This window comes from Phasianus colchicus, chromosome 1 (genome assembly GCF_987193195.1).
Source record: "Phasianus colchicus chromosome 1, bPhaCol1.hap1.1, whole genome shotgun sequence".
NCBI classification, from domain to species: domain Eukaryota; kingdom Metazoa; phylum Chordata; class Aves; order Galliformes; family Phasianidae; genus Phasianus; species Phasianus colchicus.
This window is the reverse complement of record NC_143436.1, coordinates 10754444-10777555: the sequence shown is the minus strand read 5'-3', so window position 1 is coordinate 10777555 and position 23112 is coordinate 10754444. Positions and strand designations below refer to the sequence as shown.

Below are 23112 nucleotides of genomic sequence, written 5' to 3'. Positions count from 1 at the left end.
AGCTGTTTGCATGCCTATGCTCCTCCATCTATGATAAAATAAAGAAAATAAAAAAATAATACTACATTCTACCATGACCTGAAGTCACACTAGATGAAATTGTGAACAGAATATAATGCAAAAAAAACCCTAAAACTAGCATTCAGGTAGCTTTTTTTTTTTTTTAATGTCATCTGAAATGCCCAGGAAGAAGCAAGAATGAAGTGCCCTCTGGTTGTAAAAGGTTCTCTGAATTCTGAAAGCCACTGACAAAAATGAGCCTGTTATTACTATTATCAATTAGAGCAGAGACTGCAAAGGGCAGTTACCCAGATGTGCTCAGCCTGAATCTGCATCAAAGACTACATACAAGCTTCAGGCACTTTCTGTTGGCATGAGTGCTTACTGCTTTTTAGTAGGAATTTTCTTTCTCTCTTTAGACATGCACAAACTTTGTGTGATTTTCAGAACATAGTTGAAATTAGGTTTTTTATTATTTCATTTCTCCTTAGAGGAAGGGATTTTGTAAGATCCATTATTTACAAAGGAAAGAGAAAGTCATGGAAATGTGAAGCACTTTGAAAAGAGACTTGTGGCTTCGTTGCTCCTCGGTACCTCTATTTTAAAAGAGAAGGAAAAGAGAAGAATTCCCTAGTCTCTGTAGATGATATGAAAGGAAAAGTTTGCAAATTTTTATAAACATCTGAGTTGTTTTGGTAAATCTTCAGCTGATTAGAAAATCAGAGATTCCCTTGTATTCTTAATGAAGCTATTTCTAAGAATCTTCAGGATTCAAATGGCATGTTTCATGAGCATAGAAAAAAGCTGAAAATATCAAATTTTGTTTCCCCTATACTATAAACAGGTCAGTAGGAAAAACTCAGTATCAGAAAATTAATTTTGAATTAGATATGGATACAGTGATTGAACATAAATGTCCAGTTTCCATTCTCTGTCACTTTCATCTGGAAAACACTTCTTACTTTCAAAAGAATACTAACTAAATATCATGGATAGATGTCTTATTCCTTCCTGCTTGGTAATTATAGCACTTCTTTTAGTTATACTTCACAAGAACAATTAGTGTTAGGTTACATTTTGAGCAGGACTTTATATCTTTTTATATTAGGAAGTACTGTTATTTTCTGATGCTGAGCAGGAGATGTAGAAGTCGTTACTTCTACTTGAAGGATTAACAGTGAAAACTTGCTCCCTGCCTATGCGGGATTGGAACTATATGATCTTTAAGGTCTCTTGCAACCTAAGACATTCTATGATTCTACAATCCCTTTGAAGTTGGGCCACTAATTAGCCAGACATCCAAGAAGTAAAATAGGACTGTGTAGGCTAGGTTCCATCATCCAACCCACCAGTATTCAGATCTTTTCAGGTTTGTTTTGTTTTGTTTTGTTTTATTTGGTGGATCTACACCATCTATAGAGCTCAGCTACCTCTTTAAAGGTAGATATAACCCATAGGATAGCCAGGGTGTTGAATTGCAGTCCATGCTGCTTTTCTATAAGCATAGTCCTTGACATAGCTCTGACCTATCAAGTGGTAAACTGATGCCAAAGAATGCTCTCAATAACTATTCTGTCAGTTACTTGTTTTCTGGTCCATTATAGATAATTACAAGGAGAAGTTTGACTTCTGTCACAGCTTTATTTGCAAGTACATATGGAGTCACCAGGCCATTATTGCAGCGGGAAAACATAATTTTGGTTTGCATGAGGCAAGGAGAACAAAGTTCTGCTCTTTTTGTCCCACTTCATCACTTCCTACTTTTTTTCATTTACAACTAGAAAGCAGAAAGGTCAATTCTGGATAAGTAACTTTAAAACTGGAATAGACTTCTGCATTCCAACTGGCAGAGGCAATTTAGAAAACAGGCTTTCTAGTTCTTTGATTTGAAAGATTTATATTACCCAGCAGTGAATCACACTCAAAAGTAATAGGACTGCACTGCTGTCAAACAGGGAACACAGGAACGCTGCTCAATTTTCTCTTTGTGCAGAAGCACTTCATCTTACAATAACAAATCTGGTGATTAATTTAACTAAAATATAATGCATATAGTTGAGTCTGATATGTATGAAATGCTGTCCTTCTCTTTGAATATTTGAACAATGAAGTGATAATAGCAAGATGTAATTTCTTTTTGTTACGTTAACTCTGGTGCCACAGACAGCAGTTTAGTTTGAAAGGAATTATGACAGGTCATCTAGTTAAATTCAAGCAAATCCACACATATTTGTTGTTTAATCTGTTCATCTGTTGTGAACATTTCCAAGTATGGAGATTTGACAGTCTCTCTGGGCAGCTTGTTCCCATATTTGATTTTCCACTCTTTCATTTTTTTTCCAAATACTTGAACAGAATTTCTCATGTAATAACTTGTGTTTATTGACTCTTGTCCTGTTTCTGTACACTTCCAAAAAGAATCTGTTGGCTTTGCTCAGGTGCATCAATGTCTTTCTTCTGGTGGAAAACTTAAATGTGCACACAGTTGTCACAGGTACCAAATAACAGTTTTTAAGCCTACATTTTTGATAATACACCAGATATGTAGTTAATTTTCTTTTACATTATGATGTACTACTCATTCATGTTCAAGTGGTTGTTTGCCAGAATCCTTAAGTCCTCTTCTGCTGAGGCACACCCAACTTGTCCTGTTTCATAGGGATATTCCATTGCAGATGCAGGACTTCACATCTATCCTTTTCAATTGCACCATTTTATCTATATAGATAAATGTGAATCAGATTATTCCCCCTACGTATTTAGTTGATTAAGCTTATTTTTTCCAGTTTTAAGAGGTAAATGCTGGTATTCCTTCATAAAGTCATTCAGAAAAATAATTCAGGGAAGGGAATGGATGAAGGAGTTTCCTAACACACATTAATAGGCAGACATGAAAAGATATCTGCTTTCATGCTCTTGCTAGAGACTCTGAGAATTTGGCCTCACTAAGGAAGCAGTTTTGATGAGTTGGACAAACTTTGGTAAGCTGGCATAGCTGGGGAGCAGTAACAGCTGCTAAACCTCAAGCAAGGAAGAAAAACCTTGCAGGGACCTTCTAAAATATATGGGAATTCTTGATCAGGACATTATGTCTGGAGATCTGTGGTTCTGGGGACAGTTTTAACCATTTAGGAATTTAGGTGAACAAGTTCTTAGGCCCAGAAAGGCTTGAGTTAGTAATACAAGTGAAATGAAAATGACTTGAGTTGACAAATCTGCAAAAACTATTAAAAGAGAAGGCCGGAAAAAAAGCCTTCAGTAGAACAGTAGAAACTAGAAGATAAAAAAGCGCACCTGATTTGTGACTGCATTGGAAGAGACAGGAATAAGTTAGGCTTACTTTGATTTAGAAGAAAAAATATATACATACAGCAGCAAACAGTTCTTGTAGCAGCGGCAGCTCCATGTCGGTGCGATACAGCTGCAGTGCCGGGCAGTGCTGCGAGGGGGCAGAGCGGGCTCTCAGTTGCGGCAGACTGAAGTGAGGCTGGTTTTTGTCATGCTATGAACAAAGTGACAATGTAAGATTCGATTTCAGTACTGAGAGCAGAGGCAGGACAGAATGCCAAGCTGAATCTCTGTCTATATTTTCCATGGAATTCACTCAATATGAACTTTACGTTCAGACTATATTTTAAAAATATTCTGTGAATTGCCTGATTTCTCATTTTCCAAAGTGTATCACATACAGCTGATAGCTGAAACCTGGAATAGCTCCGTAAGGAAACAGTGTTTCATACATGTTCTGCACTTTGCAGAGTGCTTTAACTGAATAAACACAGATTCTTTTTTAAATCATTGTGAATTACTTAAAAAGGAACATGCTACTGAATCATTCTCTATGCATCTGTAAAAGGTTGATAGGGTTTTCTTTCTGTCTTTCTTTTATTTCTAGTTTCCTGGAGCTAGATTCAGCTAAGCCTACAGATTCCAGGGCAACTAGTTGCAACCAGCCTTCTGCCCTGCAAAAGTCCTAAGCACATCAGAAATTCTCTCCAACCATTCCAAGAAGTGTTGGCCATAGCAATGAATGTTTATGCAGAAATGGGTAACCTCGATATCCCAAAATGATAACTTTGTGATTAAGGATGATTTTGGGAAGGTGAGAGTTTGGTTCCCTATGAACTTTAAGTAGAAGTTAGTCTGTGTCACTACTGTAGCAAGCTGGATAACGTGAAGGGCATCTCTTGTCTTGAAAATCCTTGAAACCTATTTCTCACTACCTTATTTTTGAAGAAAAGAACCTCAACTGTGAGCAAACTTTCAAGGTTCTGTATTCCAGATGCCAGACTCACGCACTGATTTATCTCACTTGGCTAAGACATGATTTTTATATTATTTATATCAAAGAGGAAAGCAACATAAATCTACTAAATATTGGTCTAGACAGAGCTCTGAAATGTAATCTTCATGGGAAAACTTCATGGATGCTGTACAAACCATATACAGTTCATAAATTTAAAAATGATTGCTCAGAAAAGCTGACTTCTTATTTATAATAAGGGCTAAAAGACATTGCTCCCAGAAACTTTCTTTCCCTTAAAGGTAAAAAGCCAGAAAATTCCTTCATGGATTATTAGATTGTTTCTTCTACCTTCAACAGAAACTTAAAAGGGTACAGAGAATGTACTTAAAATGTGCAGAGTTAGGCCACATTTTCAATGCATCTTTCCTTCTCTGTGAGGAGGCAAAACTCTGTATGCTTCTAAACTGTGCTGATGTCACCACATTTATTTATTCTCTCTGCAGAATGCCACAGGTGAATATAGGTGAAGATAACCAACGAGCTGCATGCAAACTCTGGTTCTGACGTGTCTGCAGGAAGGTTTTGAAGAACCAGCCATTCCTTATGTAAAAATGAAATGTGGGACATCTTAGAATAGAATCATAGAGTTGCTCAGATTTGAAAAGGCCAAGTCCTTCACAAGACTTGTTGCCCTTCTTTGGACCTGCTCCAGCACCTCAATGTCTTTTCTGTATTGAGGTGCCCAAAACTGAACACAGTACTTGAGTACTTGTCATGGAGTTAACTAGATCAATTTACACCCGTGACAGGGGGCAGTAGGCCCCTGCCCCCTCCACCCCCCGCCTGGCCCAACAAAATGGGAAGGAAGGAAGGGAGGAAAAAAAAACAGCAGCAACAATCTATGGAGGTAAACTTATTTTACTAACTATGATATCGGAATGCAAGATAACACAATATAATACAATCTAATTGAAATTGAGACTAATAAATCAAATAAGATATGAGAGAGAGTTCCTGAGACTGAGTCAAACCTGAAAATGGAATGGCTAGGAAAGCACCCTCCTGCACCCACTGCCAGGCAGTAAGAGACCGCCCCACCCGGAAGGGTCAGATCCCATGACTTGTGTAATGTATAGGGATAGGTACCTAGAATTGGAGCATTAACACTTTAATTCCAGTACATGATGTTTTGATGTGGAATACTGACAATCGAAAAAAAACCATAAAACCATGACAGGTGAGGCCTCATCAATGCTGAGTACAGGGCAAGATGACTTCCCTAGTCCTGCTCACCACACCATTCCTGATACAAGCCAGGATGCCATTGGCCTTCTTGGGCACCAGGGCACACTGCTGGCTCATATTCAGCCGACTGTCCATCAGTACACCAAGGTCCTTTTCCATCAGGAAGCTTTCTAGCCACTCCTCCCCAAGCCTGTAGGGTTGCCTGGGGTTGTTGTGACCAAAGTGCAGGACCTGACACTTGGTCCTATTGAAACTCATACAGTTTACCCTGGCCCATCGACCCAATCTATTCAGATCCCTCTGTAGTGCCCTTCTCCCCTCGGGCAGATCAATACTCCCTCCCAACTTGGTGCTGTCAGCAAACTCACTGAGGGTGCACTCCATCCCCTCATCAAGATCATTGATAAAGATGTTAAATAGGAGTGGCCCCAGTACTATCAGTGGAGCTGCAGACACCTGGAAGGTGAACTACTGCTAAAATAGGTTCAGCAGATAGTGTACACAGGTAGTGTGCACAGTATCACAATTATACTACTGCAGTCAGCAAATGGAAGATATGAATCAGCAAAACTGGGTCTCATGTTAAATAGGGAAAAGAAACCAAACCAGATATTTTAAATTTTTATTTGTCAGACTGAAGTAACAGCCTTTATACAGCACAATTTGCATAATTTCTCAAGATACATCCTGTGTACAATCACAAAAACATGACATGGATTTATACATAAAGTGAAAACAGACAGATTTACAAGCATTTTTGTACAATTCTCATACCGCTTTAGATTCAGATTTTACAACCTTTAGAACAAGTCTATATTGTTTTCTCTGATGAATCTGGAAGCAAAATGAAAACCAAAAGAAATTCAAACCAAAATGGATATTAACAAACCACCATCTAGGCATGCAACATTCACTGTGGAAACATTACATTTCTCCAAGGACAATTTTTTTTTGTGATTTTGTGAGTATTTTTTGGCGTTTCTGGATTTTTTTAAACATTGGGTATGCTGTACACGTTGTCTGTAGCATGACAGCACACACACTACTCAGCCATTACTGAGCACCTGAGCACATCACTGAACATCTATAAGATACAATCAAATAAGGACACATTTACATGCTTGGATGTTAGATGGAGTTAGTAATTTAAACTTAGTTTGTTTTACAAAAATGTGTACTTATTTACAGGGTAACAAATTAAGAAAACGTCTTTCTCTCAAATTTTCTATTTTGAGTTATGGATATCTATATATATTATATCTTTTGTGATCATTAGTATATTTGCTTATTTATTTTCTTTAAATAATAAAACAAAGCATACAGAAAACATCAAAATGCTTCTTATGATTTAAAGAGAGAGTATCCGGATTCATCTATTCCTTCTATTTTCCTTCTAAAGGCAACATATATTCACACAGAATGATAGATCCTGCATGCCAGGTGTACTGAAAATTCACAAGGCATGGAGGAATAGGGATTAAATATAATGTAAATGGATGCTTACACTAATTTTCCTCTCTGTTTCATTACTTTTATAAGTTACACTCAAACAATGCAAATTTTCTCTGTTATTCACATAGATATATACATATCTAGATATATACTCAAATAATGGAATCTGGGACATTCAACATTGTAGCAATGAAAATAAAGTACTTAAAAATAGTGTCAGTTATGATTCAAATAATAATTTAAAAAAATACTATTAACATCTTTATGATATCTCCATGAAACTAAATCCTGATTAAATAATCTCTATTGGGCACACACTACCTTACAATATAGTAGATGTCTTCTTTTTCTTCATCATCATCCTCAAAGAAAGGATCATTATCAGCTGGTTACCAGCTACCATATCCCACAACCATGCAGACACCCAGCATCCAGAACAATAACTCAGACATTTCCTAGGTCTTGATTTAAAGGCCTGGTTAAGTCAAGAGAACAGTTGTTTCTGACTTTAGCTGGTTTGGATTGGGTTTTTGTTTCTTCCACAATAGATCCATGCAATGTAAAAATGTGGGTAATAAAGAAGCAGCATTCATTGCCCCTGGATACTATCCCTTTAAAGTGTAATGATAAGGAACTAGCTCAACATTCATCATAGAAACTCTCATGTCTATCTTTTACCTGGAAAAAAAAACAAGTGGTTAATTGCTGCTCATTGTATGCACAATAATCATGACCACATTAGAAATCCCTGTCATTTGTAAACACACACACTGTGCTTTTGCTCATTTTTCAGCTTGTTTCCACTACACAAGGCCTTGAACAAAGAAGCAGCTTCAATCTCTGTTGAATGAGCAAATTTATGAATAAAAAAGTTTAAATGTCTGTGCTATTGCCTACCTGAACTATGCATCTTTGAAGCAATTGTCAGAATGTGCAAACTCATTAATAACCAATCACTCATAAATGATAAAAGCTGCTGTCACATCTAAGCATTTTTTTGGCCAGATAACAGAAACAAAAAATAATGAGAAAAAAGTGAAAAAAATATACCAAGATATATACAAAAAAGTAAAAAAAATACTAATAGTCCTTGTTTGATTATTTTTTAAAAAACATTGTCACAAGAGAGATTTTCCTGACTTCATTCATAAAACAAAGGAAAAAAAAAAGGAAAAAAAAGCATTCGAATATGAATCTGTGTTGCATAGAGTGATTCCAGTACAACCTAGAAATTTGGTCAAAAAAAGGAACTTGGCACACTTTGGACATGTCTTCTGACCTCTAACTGATGCTGCCTTGGAAAAGAGAGAGAGAGTGTGGGCCCAGGTCTGTCCCTGTCCTGTCCTGTGCAATACCTAAGGAGCCCGTCCTTGCTGCAGCTGTCCAAGGCTGGCTTCACTCCTGACAAACTCTGCTCTTTGCTTTTCATGATGGGAATCCAAAACTGCAATTTCAACATCCAGAAACATGTTGTGTGTTGTTCAGAGAATCAAAGATGCTTGAATTAAACCAGTTGCTGACAGCTGATTAGCAGGCAAAGATAGCTGTTCCATACAGCAACAGCTATACCAATCAACACAACAATTTTATAAAAAATATTGGCCACATTTGTATACATTGTAAGAGCAAAGCACGCCTGTCCTCTTTCTCAATTAAGAGTGATGATTACAGGCTTCCCAGAAAGACAGCCAGATAGTTCTCAGTCCTGCTGGAAGTCTCCATAGCAACTACCAGCATGACTTGCTGTCTTTATAATAAATCTTAGCAAGAACAAAATTACCAGCAGTTTGCACAAAATTGCACACCTCATGGCTTGTACTTTGCACAGTTATTGAAATTGGACTATTTTTTTTAAATTTTTTTTTTTTTTTTAAAGAAACAACAACCACAGCATAGCTGTCAGGAATGCAAGATAACCCACCAAAAGAGAAACACACATGTCAAATATATCCACATACAATTTTTTTTGTTTGTTTGGAAGGGGTCTTTTTCTTTGAAATATTTATCCTCTTATAAAAACATACATAACATCAAAACATTCAGGATGTTTACAATAACTCTAGAGACTTTTAAAATGTAAGAGGGGTGGGGTACACACACACTGGTGAAAGCATAAAATTCAACATTAAAGCACACCCCCTACTTCCACTGTCAGTGGCATTGTGTTTAACAAATAGGATTTAGATAAGATTGCTCTGCTTGCAAGTCAAGCAGGCTACCAGCAGTTTATCAGCAGATTAATGGGAGTTTCTCTGGTGCACATATCTTTAATATTTTCTGTGTACTTCTTGTCATATTTCTGTTATTTTAAGTTGGTAAAGATAAATCAAAACCTCTATGTAGGAAGTGTCACTGGCTTAATTGGTGTGTGGCTTTATAGCAGTTAGTCCAAGTTCAGAATGTGCTAAGCTTTATTTTTCCATTTATTTATTTATTTAAATATGTGTTATTTTCAAAAATAATATTTTCTTCTGGTCTTGTACAACCTGTGGAAGTGTGCTACATAAAAAATATCTTCAGAAAACAGATGAAGACACACATTAAATGATTTGTGAAAAGTCCTTATTGGTCAAGAAAAATAAAAGTCTGAAGTGCACAAATAAGATCGTTTTCTTTTTAATTATGTAAAGGTCATGAGGTAATATTTCAAGGGAAACCACTTTCTTATGAAGCTGTGAAATATTAACTAACTTCTGAGGAATATGAGAGTTAGTACCACATTGACTCTTGTTTTTAAAGGAACTGTTTTCCTTAAAAGCTCTTCTTTTTCTTCAAAAAAATATTAAGAGGAAAAATGCAACACCCAGCTAAACCATCTCATGCAGTAGTTGCTGTCCAAAGTGACCTAACTTCTTGGTTGCAGTCCCTGAATTTTTGACAGTCTTAAGTGTTGCGAGTTGCATTCCTATTTACTTCTTTCATAACTCAGTACTCAGACATTCAACTGAGATACCAGAGGATATTCTCAACTTTAACACAACAGCCCTCAGGCAGGTGCTGTCCTGGTATCTCTTCTCTTTAGCTTTTAGGTGATGTTGACAACGAGCCCTGCACTGAGCAGGGTAGTGGTCTACAGCTCCAAAATGTCCACAGGATAGTTTGTCACCTCTGTATAGTTTTGGAATAAGACTGTTGAAAAATAGAAGAACTAGCTGAAATAGTTGTGTTAGTCCCAGTGCTTGTATCTCCTCTATTCCAAATTTTATTAAAGCTGCTAAAAAGTGGGGTGAAGTACAGTGTCATTGAAATCGAAACAGCATTCTTTCTTCCCGATGTAGTATATTTTACATACTGTCTTTTCAAAACCACATCCTAAACTACAAATCACTAGTATATTTTTATCCATTACATTCTAGAACAGTGGTTTATATCCACTGTTAACACACTGAAACAAAAAAGAAAACAACAGTTAGGTCTGATTCTCCACACCATATTTTTTAAAGGGAAAAGAAAGAAGGAAAAAAAAAAAAGTAATGTAAAAGAACATTACCACTCTTGCAAATGCATTGCAGTTTGTGTCAAGTGGCTTAATATCAGTACAACAAAAGATCCTAAGGTGCAGAGGAATAAGTTTGCACTTCTAATAAGTGAGATTTGGAAAGTCAGTCACCCTAGGTGCTTTTGCATAAAATGATCTCCTTCTGGTCACACAGGAAACCAGACTGCACTTTACATCACACTGCCTCCAGCTGCAGCCAAACTATGCATTAACACCTGCCTTCCAGACTTCATTATTTCCTTCACAGTTACTCTCTTCGCAAAGAGTCCATCAGCACGGAGCCCTCATAGCAGTCTTCATTTCAAACAGCCTCACTTTAACTTCTGGGCCCAGGTTGTTGTTTTGTTGTTTTTTTGTTTTTGTTTTACTTTGCTGTCTTTTGCAGCAAACAAGTGTACTAGCCCTCATTTAAGTGTGCTATGTAGCCCAGAGACTGCTCTTTTCTACTTTGTATTCAGAAAGACTAGCTAAACACAATGATTTCAAACGATAGTCTTGGAGTGATGCTTTTATAGCAGACTCTTTTGTGCCCTAAGCAGACAGCTCTGCTCAGTGTGTTTGTGTAGAGCTGACCAACAGTTTGTGCCAGTTTACTATTCTTTTCCTTAGATCCACTTTGTCAAGCCAGATATAAGCTTCCCCAATCAGTGTTTTTTTCATAAACTTCCCTCCATTGGAGACAAGCAGAATCTGGGAAAATAATAATAAAAGATAGTTATCAGTGTGTATAATAAAATACTCTACTTGCTGGCAAACACAAAAGATTCACAGATATTGAGCTCTGCTTTCTGGTTTCACAGGAAAGAAACACTGTCCCTTTGAGTAGGACCATATACCCAATAGAAAAAGCCCAGTTAAAATTGATCTTTCACTTTTTTCTATTTTATTACCACAGCATGTAGCATCTAGAAGATGACAGTCTTGAACTTTAGTGAGTAAACTGTTCACCTGCTGTTTTCCAAAGAAAAACACAAAGTCAAGTTTTAACCTAAAGGTTAAATCTTTATGCAGCCAATGTATGAATTCTTTATGTTCATGGATGCTGGACAGTGTCCGATATATTAACAAACAAACAAACTCAAAACAGACAAATGTACAAGAAATTCCAGAGTTCTGGCTTCTGATCTCAACAAGAGGTAGTCCAACTTAAAATGTTGACTGGGTCAGGAATCCCATCCTTGCTATGTCTCTGCTGAGAGCCAAAGTATTGATTGCTTGATGCCTCACTCATGCAGAGTGGGAAGGGAATGAATTAGACCAAGGAACTCATGTGAGCTCTGAAGGCTGGGTGTTCAAGACACTCCCTGATTTATCTTACAAGCATCATGTTTTCTAGCTAAGCAGTTTAATGTCATGCAAGGAACAACTTCCTTCCCTACAGGACATGATTCGTTTTTTGGATTTATTGATCCATTTTAGATGTTTCTGGGAGGAATACATTTGGTAACAGACATACTTCAAGGGAGGGGTGTGTTATAACTACACAATAGGATAATTTCTAGAATTTCTTAATTTTTGAGTAACCAAAGAAACAAGCTCATTACTAATTTATTTTGTATAAACTTTCTATGTTTTTCAGAAAGAAATAGAATTTATGAAAAAATGCATTTCCACGATTAGCAGAAGGTTAGCAATCGGAGTCATGAGCAGACCTCAGAAAATGAGTAAAGGATAACAGCAGGAGGCTGTCACCCTCTATATGAAGCATATGTCACTCCTCTATATGTAGGAGAGAAACTGGAGCTTTTTTTCCCTTGGTTTCACAGATATAGACAGCAGAAGAATGTCAGGACTCAAAAAAAGTTGTACCTCACTGAGATCCTGAAGGAGACTATACAATAACAGATACCTAACAGAACTGTAGAATAACTGGAATTTTCAGTAATCAAAAATGTTAACATTTCTGCACTTTTCTCCATTCTGATACTTATTTTGACAAAATCAAAAATGCAAATTTTACAGTAAAACAGAAATTTTAAACAGAGGGAGAAAGAAATCTGCAATCATTTTTCTGGATGAATTTTCCATTTTTTCTGGCAGTATTTCATACCACATAAGATACCTATCTGGACAGGTTGGACACCTCCATGTATGTCAGTCAACAAATTTGAAGAGGGAGGACCAAACGAGTTGGCCACAAGCATGGAATTATTAGGAAATCCCAATTCACAAATCAGAAAGCCTGTCTGTCCCTAGGGAACTAGGCAGCCTGGTGGTTTTCTAGGTCACTTTCTTCAGAAGAGATGAACAACCCAAAGACTGGCAAGCTAAGCCAAAATCTCTGTTGCAAACATTCTTCTTTTTTTATTACTTTCATATTGAACATTCTGAATGTCTAACTGCAGACAGCTAGTCAGCCAGGAGCCAGCTAAGGAGCAAGACAAAGGAGCCAGCAGCCCAGTGCTTTCCAGAAGGGTCCCAGGTGGGTTGCCAAGGAACAGGGAAATCAGGAAAGCGAGCTGCTAGGGACTGAGATAAATGCCTGTCTGAAACTTGTCAAAATATTTTCTACAGAATGTTTTGATTCTGTCACATCAACATTTTTGGGCAGAAAAAAAATCTAACAGAAATTTTCTGCATCTTCTGTTCTTGATCCTTTTCTCCAGTCCTACCAGCTGGATCCCTAGTAACTGTCTTCTAGTTCGTCATTAAATTCCAGCTTTGTTATCCTGAATCAAGTAGTCTCAGTTCCTTTCCTTCTTTTTTCTTATGTTCAATATTCATGACCAGCCAAATCTAGATTTTTTTTTTTTCATTTTCATCATTTTTTAACTCAATAGTCCATGATTACATTTTCATGGTTAATATTTGCAGGTTTTGCTTATTACCCTATTGATTTTTTGGAGTGCAGATCCTTGTGCTAACTTTTAACTTTAGTTGATTCCTAATAATGTGCTTTCTGTGACTAACATGTTTGATTTCTTCTTAATCTCTCTCTCTGGTCTAATTTTCCTTTGCTATCTCCCAACTCCATTTTTGTTCTATACATTCTGTTTTGGTTTCCTTTCTTTCTTGTCAGATCTCTTCTGACAGTGCCCATGTCTTTACTCCTAAATGCTCATCACTCTTAAATTCAGCGTTCAAATCAGCCACCTTCATACTTTCAAGTAGGAACAGATTGACTGACAGGCACGACAAGCATATTAAAACATATGTACTGAGTCAGACTGAAGATCTCTCTAAGCAAGTGTTTTGCTTCCAAAAGTGCAGTGAGTTATGCATAGGATAATAACAATCATGCAGTGGTACACTCCTAAAATACCTACTATGTCCTATAGAAGATCAGTCCAAGAAGAGTTTAGATAACACTCTCAGAAATATGGTTTGATTTTTGGGTAGTCTGGTGCAAAGCCAGAAGTTACACTGGCTGATCTTTCCAATTCTGTGTCATTTTCTGAACACAAGTGGTATGTTTGTGTTTAATTACTTATGAGGTATTTTTAACATGAATTTATTAAATGATTTGATCCAGATAAATTTTCCATGAAATCATTTAGCATACAAAATAGTTTATTGTAATATATTTTATAGTTCAGGCTCCAACTTGCATGAAGGAGTAACAACTTCTATTTGTCTTAAACTTGCTACTTATTAGTTTTACTTGTGATCCTACAGTTGTGTGCTCAAAGGCGCAGGGATAAAGAATATCCATGCCAGTTACAAAAAAGAGACTGCTAAAAAAGAGACAGCCTTTTTTTCTGTTAGATGTAGTGTGCAGCACCAGACACATCACAGTGTTTCTGATTTCACCTTGCTGTGTCTCAGGCTGGTTGTTCCCATGACTACCTCCCTTATTCCTTAACAACTTGATAGTTCATTTTCCCACACAACTCTGTGGGTTCTTCTTTCCTGGCCTCACTCCTTCAAAACTACCATTATAGGTAAAGTTTTTAGAGGAATTTTAGCTCTTAAACTTTGGCAAGACTTTATTGACAACATCATTTTTTTTCCATATAATATAATCTCTAGTAGATTTGCTCCATCTGTTTAATCAATAAGGATGTTAGGATGTCTTAACATGGGGAAAGCTGTATCTATTTTTTGCTGGCTCCATTTCTAAGAAGCTTACATTATGGCTGTAGTTTTAATATTATAGCCAGTAAATCTAATGTAGGCATGTAAATTATCAATCTAATCGTATTCCTCAAAGCCTAGTCAACATGTTTATGTTAGTCATTCAGTTTTAAAGGTCTCCTCAGCAGACACTGAAAAACTACTTCAATTTGCTTTTAAGATTAGCATGCAGTTATCCCTGGAATTGTTCATCATCTCCACTGACTAGATGAACACTAGTAACTCATATAGTTATCTATTCATGTGAAAGCAATGGAAATAGATAAAGTAAATTCTACCTCTCTAAAGAAATGTATCTGACCAAATCTGTCTAAATCAGTGAGAAGATGCACTATTCCTGAATTCCCATAAAACCAAACTAAAAAAAAATAAAAATAATAAAAAAAAATCATTTAATGTGTCATAGACCAAAAATATCTCCTTTACAAACGTACACAGAGAATAGTATGTTAGCATGTTTAAGTTGGATGATACAATAAACTTTCCAAAGATATTGAAAAAGTATTATTATTATTATTATTATTATTATTATTACTATTATAATTATTATTGAAAATGTGAAATTTCTCTAGAGGATTTTAAGAACAGGCTATGCCTTCACTTTTCAGAGTTGGTGTATAAATGCTCTTCCTCATTGTGAGGTGATAGTTTAAGTAATCTTGGTGAGTGTCCTCCATCTCAGTATTCCCATTATTTACTTTTGTAAGTTACTTTGTAATTTTCTCTTTTCAGCAAACAGCCAGGCTAGAAGATTGATCTTAAGTGTCCATAGATCAGCATGAAAAACATATAAAATCAGATTTCAATAAGATGCAGGATTACCTGAAGAGAATGTCCAGCAGGACTCAAGCTAAATCTAAACGTTTCGTTGAATGAAGGCTCTCGGTCATGCCTACATACCCTGGTTTTCTTCTTAATTACTCTCTTCTGGGTAGAGACGTTGACAACATATAGTTTCACATACAGGTCTGGAGAAGAATAGTTCAATAAACTAAATACAGAAGCTTTCAAATAATCGTTGTTGCTAATAACTTCAATGCAGGGAAATGCTGAGAAGAAATAGAGCAAGGTACTCTACAGAGCCATGGTCTGTTCTCATTCACATTGTGTAAAAAAATGGAACCAGTCCTCTAAATTCAAGGAAATTACATTGTGTTGGCAACATTGTCATTGAAAGAAAAAATATTATTAGTAACATGAGTATCTCATTTTTAATAAGCTTTTATACCAAAATACAACTTTTCACTAGATCTTTTATAACCTATGGAGTAATAATTTTTATTTAAGCTAAAAATGATTAATTTTTAACAATCAAAAATGCTTTGAAAAGGGGATTAACTTCTGAGAGTTAATTTGTTTCTACAAAATATTTTCACTTTCATTAAAATTAATAGGAGCAAAGAACACTTCAAAAGTTATTCTATAGAATTTATCAATCTGATTAGGAAGAAATTTCCTTTCCTATTTTAATGGTGTTGTTAAAATATTTCAGATCCATCTTATTTAATGTTTTCAAAGTATCATGAAGCTGTTTTCTGTGAAATACCTGGTAGATGATCTGGAGATTTAAACTTGTATGTGATATTTCTGCACTGAAGGATTTCTACTATCAGCTGTTCTCCATCTGTCTTCATTTCCTTTTTTAATGCAATCTTGATTTCACCCATAACTTGCGTTTTACCTGGAAAAACAGGAAAAAAAAAAAAAAACCAAAAACAAACAGAAAAAAACAAATAAATGGAAAAGGATTGCATTTTAACACTTTCTCCCACAGCATCCTTTAATGAAAATTATTAAGTGTAGAATAAATGAATGGACAGTGGGGTGGACTGAGAACTGGCTGAGCTCAGAGGATTGTGATCAATGGCAGAGTCAGATTCTGGGTCAGTAATGGGTTTGATCTTGTTCAGTGTCTTCATCAATGACCTGGATGAAGAGATAGAGTCCACCCTCAGCAAGTTTGCTGATGATACAAAAGAGACGAGTGGCTGACACATCAGAAAGCTGTGCTGCCATTCAGTGAGAGCTGGATAGACTGATGATTTGGTCAGAAATGAACCCTATGAACTTACAAGAACAGGAGTAGGGTCCTGCACCTGAGAAGGTGAACATATACATCAGTATGGGTTAGGGAATAATCTCCTGGAAAGGAGCTTTGAGAAGAACTTAGAAGTCTTGTCAGTAGGCCACGAGCTAGCAGTATGCCCTAGTGGCCAAGAAGGCCAGTGGTATCCTGGGTGCATTAAGAAGAACATGGCCAGCAGGTCGAGGGAGGTGATCTTCCCCTTCTACTTTGCCCTCCTGAAGCCACATCTGGAGTGCTGTGTATGGTTCTGAGTTCAAAAAAGACAGGGATCTCCAAGAAGAAATCTAGCAGTTGGCAACAAAGATGATGAGGATCCTGGAATCTCTCCTGTATGAAGAAAGGCTGAGAAATCTGGGATTGTTAAGCCTGGAGAAGGCTGAGAGGGGATCTCATCACTGTTTATAAGTATCTAAAACATAGGAATCAAGTGGATAAGGCCAGGCTCTTTTCAGCAGTGTGCAGAGACAGGACAAGGAGCAATGAGTGAAAACTGCAACATAAGAAGTTCTATACAAACATGAAAAAGTTTCTTTACTGTAAGGGTGACAGAGCACTGGAACAGGCTGTCCAGAAAGACTGTAGAATCTCCTTCTCTCGAGATACTGAAGAACAGTCTGGACACTTTCCTGTGCAATCTACTGTAAGGAACCTTCTTTAGAAGAGGGATTGGACTTGATGATGCCCTTACGTGTCTTCCAACCCCTGCAATGTTGTGATTCTGCAATTATTTTCTTGTTTTATTTTCTTGTTTTAATTTGGGTGCTTCTGATTGTTTGGGTTTTTTGTTTGTTTGTTTGTTTTTGGGTGGTGTTTATTTGTTTTATTTATCAAAAGAGATTATATCATTTAGAGGTGTCCAGAAATATTAGGGATAGTGTATTTCTAAGGTGAACAACAAAAAGATACATGCACTTTCATCTTATAAATAGATTATATGCTTCAGGATGTACTTGCTTCAGAGACGATTTGGTTACAATAGCAAAATTTCACTGAAAATCTTTACAAGGCGTATAGCAATTACTGTATATCATCTTTTCAGAAGCTTTTACATCAAGATATCTAAGTTATTTTAAAAAACAAACAAGCAAACCAAAACAAAATCCCACTAATATTTAATAGGGCACTGAAGAGTAAGATTCTGAAAGGCAATGAATTAAGACATTGGTAAAGCATTTCACCTTCCTTATATGAAACAATATCACTTGAATAATTTAAAAGAAAGTACTCATTGAAACCTTTAAAATAAAAAAAGGTGACTTCCTTTCTCATAGGATCAGAAATGCAAGCCCATTATCTCCATAGTGAATGAATTTTTCTCTAAATCAGCCCAGAGATGGAGAGAAAGCACAGAATGTTGGCTGAGCTGTTTCACTTTTCCCCTGCCTGTTCTCCCACAAGCCTGTATAGAGACCAGGTAGAGCCCAGTCTGACTACATATTCTAATTGAATACAGTTGTGTAAGTAGAGCTCATGTCCCTCAGCTGAATGCCAGCTATCACATCATCAAGTCATAAAGGGGGGTTATTCTTCTAAATCTATTCTTCTGCTACTGTTAAAATATTATTTCTTCTTCTCTTTAGCCATTAGTGAAAAAGCACATAAGCCTCTGGGAGTCTTTGATACCTAGTTTCTTGTGCCAGCACAATGGAGATTTATTGCACTACCATTAAGTTCTACTAGCTGGTGCCAAGATGTTGTAAGGAGAAAAGCAATTCTGCAGAAATTAAACAATTATGATACAAATGGAGAACCTTCTCTCTTAAAGACTAGAAAGCTACCACATAATTTTCTAAAAATTACCTATATGTACTGCAAAGGTATTACCAAAATTGAATAATCTCCCACTAAATAAGCCAGCTGTTGTTTCACAAACATCCATAAGAAACCATGCATTCTGTTGTTTTTTTCCATTTAATTTTTGGGAGGGATCATGAAGAAATAATATAATTAAAAATAATCACTGCTACAACCTGGCCCTTTAAACCTCTGCACAAATTGAAGCTGGAATCTGATTTAGACACATTTCAGATGAAACAGGTACCAACTTATAGAAGGATTATCAAAGTGGCAAAGAGTAAAGCATTAAGAAATTACGTTCTAATTTAGTCAAGCAATCAAGGACTGGAAGGAAAGATGCAGCTGCTTTCTACAGACATATGATGGAGTAAATGTTGAAAGGGACTGACAATTTCAAATTGATTTTGTGTCATATTTACATTTTACATATATATCTAAAATGCAACCTTACTGAGGTACAGGATGAAGACCAAAGGCATGGACATTATCACTGTCTTCAATTTAGAAACAAAGTAGCAAATCAAGTCTTAAAAGATATACCCACAACTAAACACCGTAGTGACTATTTTGCATGGCAACACACTTCTTCCTCAACCTTGTGTGGACCAGACTTATTAAATTTCATTAACAACTAAAAGATGATGGTTAATTAACTAAATTGCTGTGAGGCATTTTGAGAAGTTAAAGAATTTAAGTTTGCTATGATGATGGGAAAAAAAAGCTTTTACTCTTGCAGAACTATTGCATTCTATGCTGTAAAAGGTAAATTAGTTGTTATTAGTCTTAAGTGACTGCTGCTGTAAATCACGGATGCATCATCTGCACTGCTGCTATCACTGTTATCATGAAATTGTAAATTAAATTTCAGTTTTGATTACTATGGATTATGCTGCAATAGCATTTTGATCAGATGCCTGCTGCCAATAAAAATTACCCAAGACAACAATAAAAATCTGTCTTTGGTCCATGCTATCAAAGCTCATTCAGCAATACACTTAAATGAGCAGGTTAAGGTCACAGGACAATAGTATGAATTTTGTCTTGCTTAATTGTCTGAAATAAGCATCTATCAACATAGTTCAGAGATGTGCAGGTTGACTCCAGAACTGCAGTCAGTTTCAGAAAGAACAAATTGGTTCGTGTTATAAGAAATCTCAGGAAAAAGCTAAAATAATTCATTACGGAAATCAAGGAATGCAGATCAGGGAATAGGTCAAGGAGGGACCTTATGTGATAGTGCAAATAGAAATTATGAGACTGTATGATGCGCCATGCATGTTCTCCTGGAGAATGTTTGGTAATAAGAAACCTCCATAGATTTTTGTAGCAGTTGTTTTAAAAGCATCTACGTACAACATGAAGCGTGCTACTTCTGAACTTGTGACGTTTATAATTCTTAGAGTGTACACAATAAGCCTAAAAATTTCCATTATTTTTCAGTGTAAGATGAAGAGATGAGTAATGATTAGAGTATTGTTATCATAAGCATATGATCAGAAATAAAGTCACTTTTTGTTGCAACTAATTTCATTTCCTTAGGTCTTCATCTGTTTTGATACCTTGAGAGATTAAATTAATGAATATCTGTGTAGTGTTCATTGTTAGAATACAAGCATTTCTTAGCAGCATTTTGCCTTGTAGGCATCTAGTGATGGACAAGGTGCAGATATAATTATTTCTAACACTGTCATTACACATCATTTCTTCCATAACTGAGCAACTCAAATCATAGAATCTTTGATACCTAGTTTCTTGTGCCAGCACAATGGAGATTTATTGCACTACCATTAAGTTCTACTAGCTGGTGCCAAGATGTTGTAAGGAGAAAAGCAATTCTGCAGAAATTAAACAATTATGATACAAATGGAGAACCTTCTCTCTTAAAGACTAGAAAGCTGCCACATAATTTTCTAAAAATTACGTATATGTACTGCAAAGGTATTACCAAAATTGAATAATCTCCCACTAAATAAGCCAGCTGTTGTTTCACAAACATCCAGAATCACCAAGGTTGGAAAAGATCTACAAGATCATCCAGTCCAACCGTCTGTGTATCACCAATGGTTCTCACTTAACCAGGTCCCTCAACACAACGTCTAAACATTCCTTGAACACTTCCAGAGTTGGTGACTCCACAGCCCATTCCAGCACCTGACCACTCTTTTGGAAAAGTAGTATTTCCTAATCTTCAACCTGAATCTCCCCTGGTGCAACTTCAGGCCATTCCCTCTTGTCCTATTACTAATTACAGGACCCCCAACACACTATAACCTCCCTTCAGAGAGTTACAGAGAGCAATAAAGTCTCCCCTGATCTCCTCTGGTTTTGCTTAAATTAATAATATTTTGTGTTCGGCTATATTGGGATATGATTGTAATATTTAGAAGATTAGAATACTAAGTAGCATTGCATAAAATATAAAGAATCCAAAAATGAGATCTTGAGAACTTTATTTGGAAGAAAAAAAAAATATATATTTTAATGCTTTTGGGAACTAGTCATTGTAGGAGGTCATTAGAGAGAATATAAACCTACGCTTAGTTCTGTCTTCATAGCACTGTCCTTTCATGGTTTTCTGTGATATTTATCTCTGTGCTGACCCGACAGACGGAGACAATAACTACATCTCTAACTTAAAGATGCTTGGATTTATTAACTGGGATTGAAATACTGTAAAGCGAGAGTCTTTTCTATTGTAAGCATGAACAGGACTTCAGTGCATGTTCCCTAATCCCATGACAGAACATCAAGAACTAGAAATGCTGAGAGGGACCTTTGCCACTATTATGTTTCCCTCCACTCATAATCAATAAGCTCATACAGACATAATATTCTCTCTACCAAAGAGTGCTATTGTAGCAAGAATTGTTACTTTTGGATTGCTTTAGTACCATTTTGAGAGACAGAAAACTGTTTCCCAGCAGACAGCAGTGCTTCAGCAAATCAAGATAATGTTATCATCTTCCAGTAAATAATTCAGAATTATTGTGAATACAGAAATACTGTGAATACTGTGAATACTGTGAACATATATGTTTATATTTGGTACTGGAGTTAAACAACTCCAACAGAAGGTAAAGCAGAAAGGTATTCACTATCATTTTGAAAATAAATATACCAAGAATCCAAAATACCAACCAACCAAAATCTTCCAGTATTTATTTAGGTAAATCTTGCTATTTTTGTGGAGGGGTTTGTTTGTTTGTTTTAGTTAACTAGTTAGTTTGTTGTTTTGGTTTTTTTTTTTGCAATGACAAATGTTCTTTTTCATAATGTCTTTCATTCTCTTGCTGAGACAACATCTACTGGTGTAACTGTTGTAAAATAATAATGGATGAGCTGTATAAACAATACCTACTAGTGCTTCTAGGTTCTGATCTTTCTGTCCTTCTGAGGTTTTTCCATTATCTCCTATTTTTTATCTTTTGTCTTTCTCCCATGTTTTTTTCTCCCTTGAAAACTGTCAATTTTTCTTCTGTAGGCTGGTTTCACCTTTGCGTTCTCTAATGTAAGAAAAATCAGACATGTAATGTAGTCTTAACTACTACTTCCTCCTGCCTTCCAATACTTTAAATAGATATCTTTGGATTTAATGGCATAAAATTGGCTTAATAAATACACTCTCCAGCTCTCAAGACGAAAATGGAAACATGCAGATTCTTAAGTTTGTTGCTTCTCCTGCAATGAGATGCTCAATCTGCCCTGCATGGTGCTCTCAGCTTGTCCCTGGAAAATCTAAAGTGCAGACTGAAGCACCTCTTTTTTCTCTTGCTCAAAACATGGATTACAGCAGCTCATGATGCCTGGTATATGTTCAGCCTTCTCTCATTTGCCTACATGAAAACTAGGTGCTAGTACACATGAAGGGCTCAAATTATCCCCTCCCTCACCTGACATGTGCAGGGATACTGTGTCAGCCAGTCACACCCCTCTGGGATGGGGGCATAAATGCTGTCAGGCAAATTGGTTCTCTGTGGGAACAAAGGATGTTCCACACTGGGAGAAGCCAAGAACTGATAGAGTTGCTCTCCATTTTCTTTCATTTTCTTACCCTGAAGACTTGAGCCACTGTGAACAGCCTGCATATTATGAAATGAGCTAAAAAGATTAATATTTTTCTGTCTCCTCTGATGTGATGTGCATAGAATCATGTAATGAGAGAGATAAGAAGAATTAAGAATCTTTGCTCACAGCAAGCACAATTTACAATTCTGTGGGCAGTGTGAATGTCTGGCTTTAAGGCTCAAACATATGAACAAGCTGGCAGATTTATGTTATGATTCCTAGGACTAGCAGGCACTTACACTGCCCACAAAAATTTGAATATGTTAGTGCAGAAATTTAGCTTGTATTCCTAAAATTCTTAGTAGGATTAAACAGACTCTTTGGCAGAGAATACTGTTAAGACTTTTTTTTTTTTTTTTTTTTTTTGCCTGATGAGGTGTGTAATCTTTCCCAGAAAAAAACAATCTCTGTTCCATTTATTGATCACCATGTGTGCCTCTGTTTTATAGATGTGAAGAGACAGAAATAATACTGACTCTGGACTGATGCCATGTTTAGAAACACTTGAAGTAAAGTAATTTAAAAAATGATGGGAAGATAACACTGATACTTTACAAGTGCTTAAATAAAAAAGAAAAGAAAAGAAAAGAAAAGAAAAGAAAAGAAAGATGTATGAGTCCAATTTCATCTGGATTTATTTCTGTTGCT

At 36.3% G+C, this 23112-nt stretch overlaps 1 protein-coding gene across 3 annotated transcripts in view; it reads right to left on the bottom strand.

The window, feature by feature from the left end:
• Positions 1-10448: 10448 nt before the first annotated feature.
• The window catches only part of PCLO (piccolo presynaptic cytomatrix protein), a 331372-nt gene continuing 318708 nt past the window's right edge, over positions 10449-23112 (bottom strand). For all 3 annotated transcript variants that reach the window (XM_090135232.1, XM_090135235.1, XM_090135228.1), the window contains exons 23-25: positions 16063-16197; positions 15339-15484; positions 10449-11132 (exon numbers count right to left, since the gene is read on the bottom strand). In XM_090135232.1, the coding sequence (XP_089991358.1) occupies positions 10992-11132; positions 15339-15484; positions 16063-16197 (422 nt within the window). In that variant the 3' untranslated portion in view covers positions 10449-10991. The remainder of the gene's footprint in view (positions 11133-15338; positions 15485-16062; positions 16198-23112) is intronic.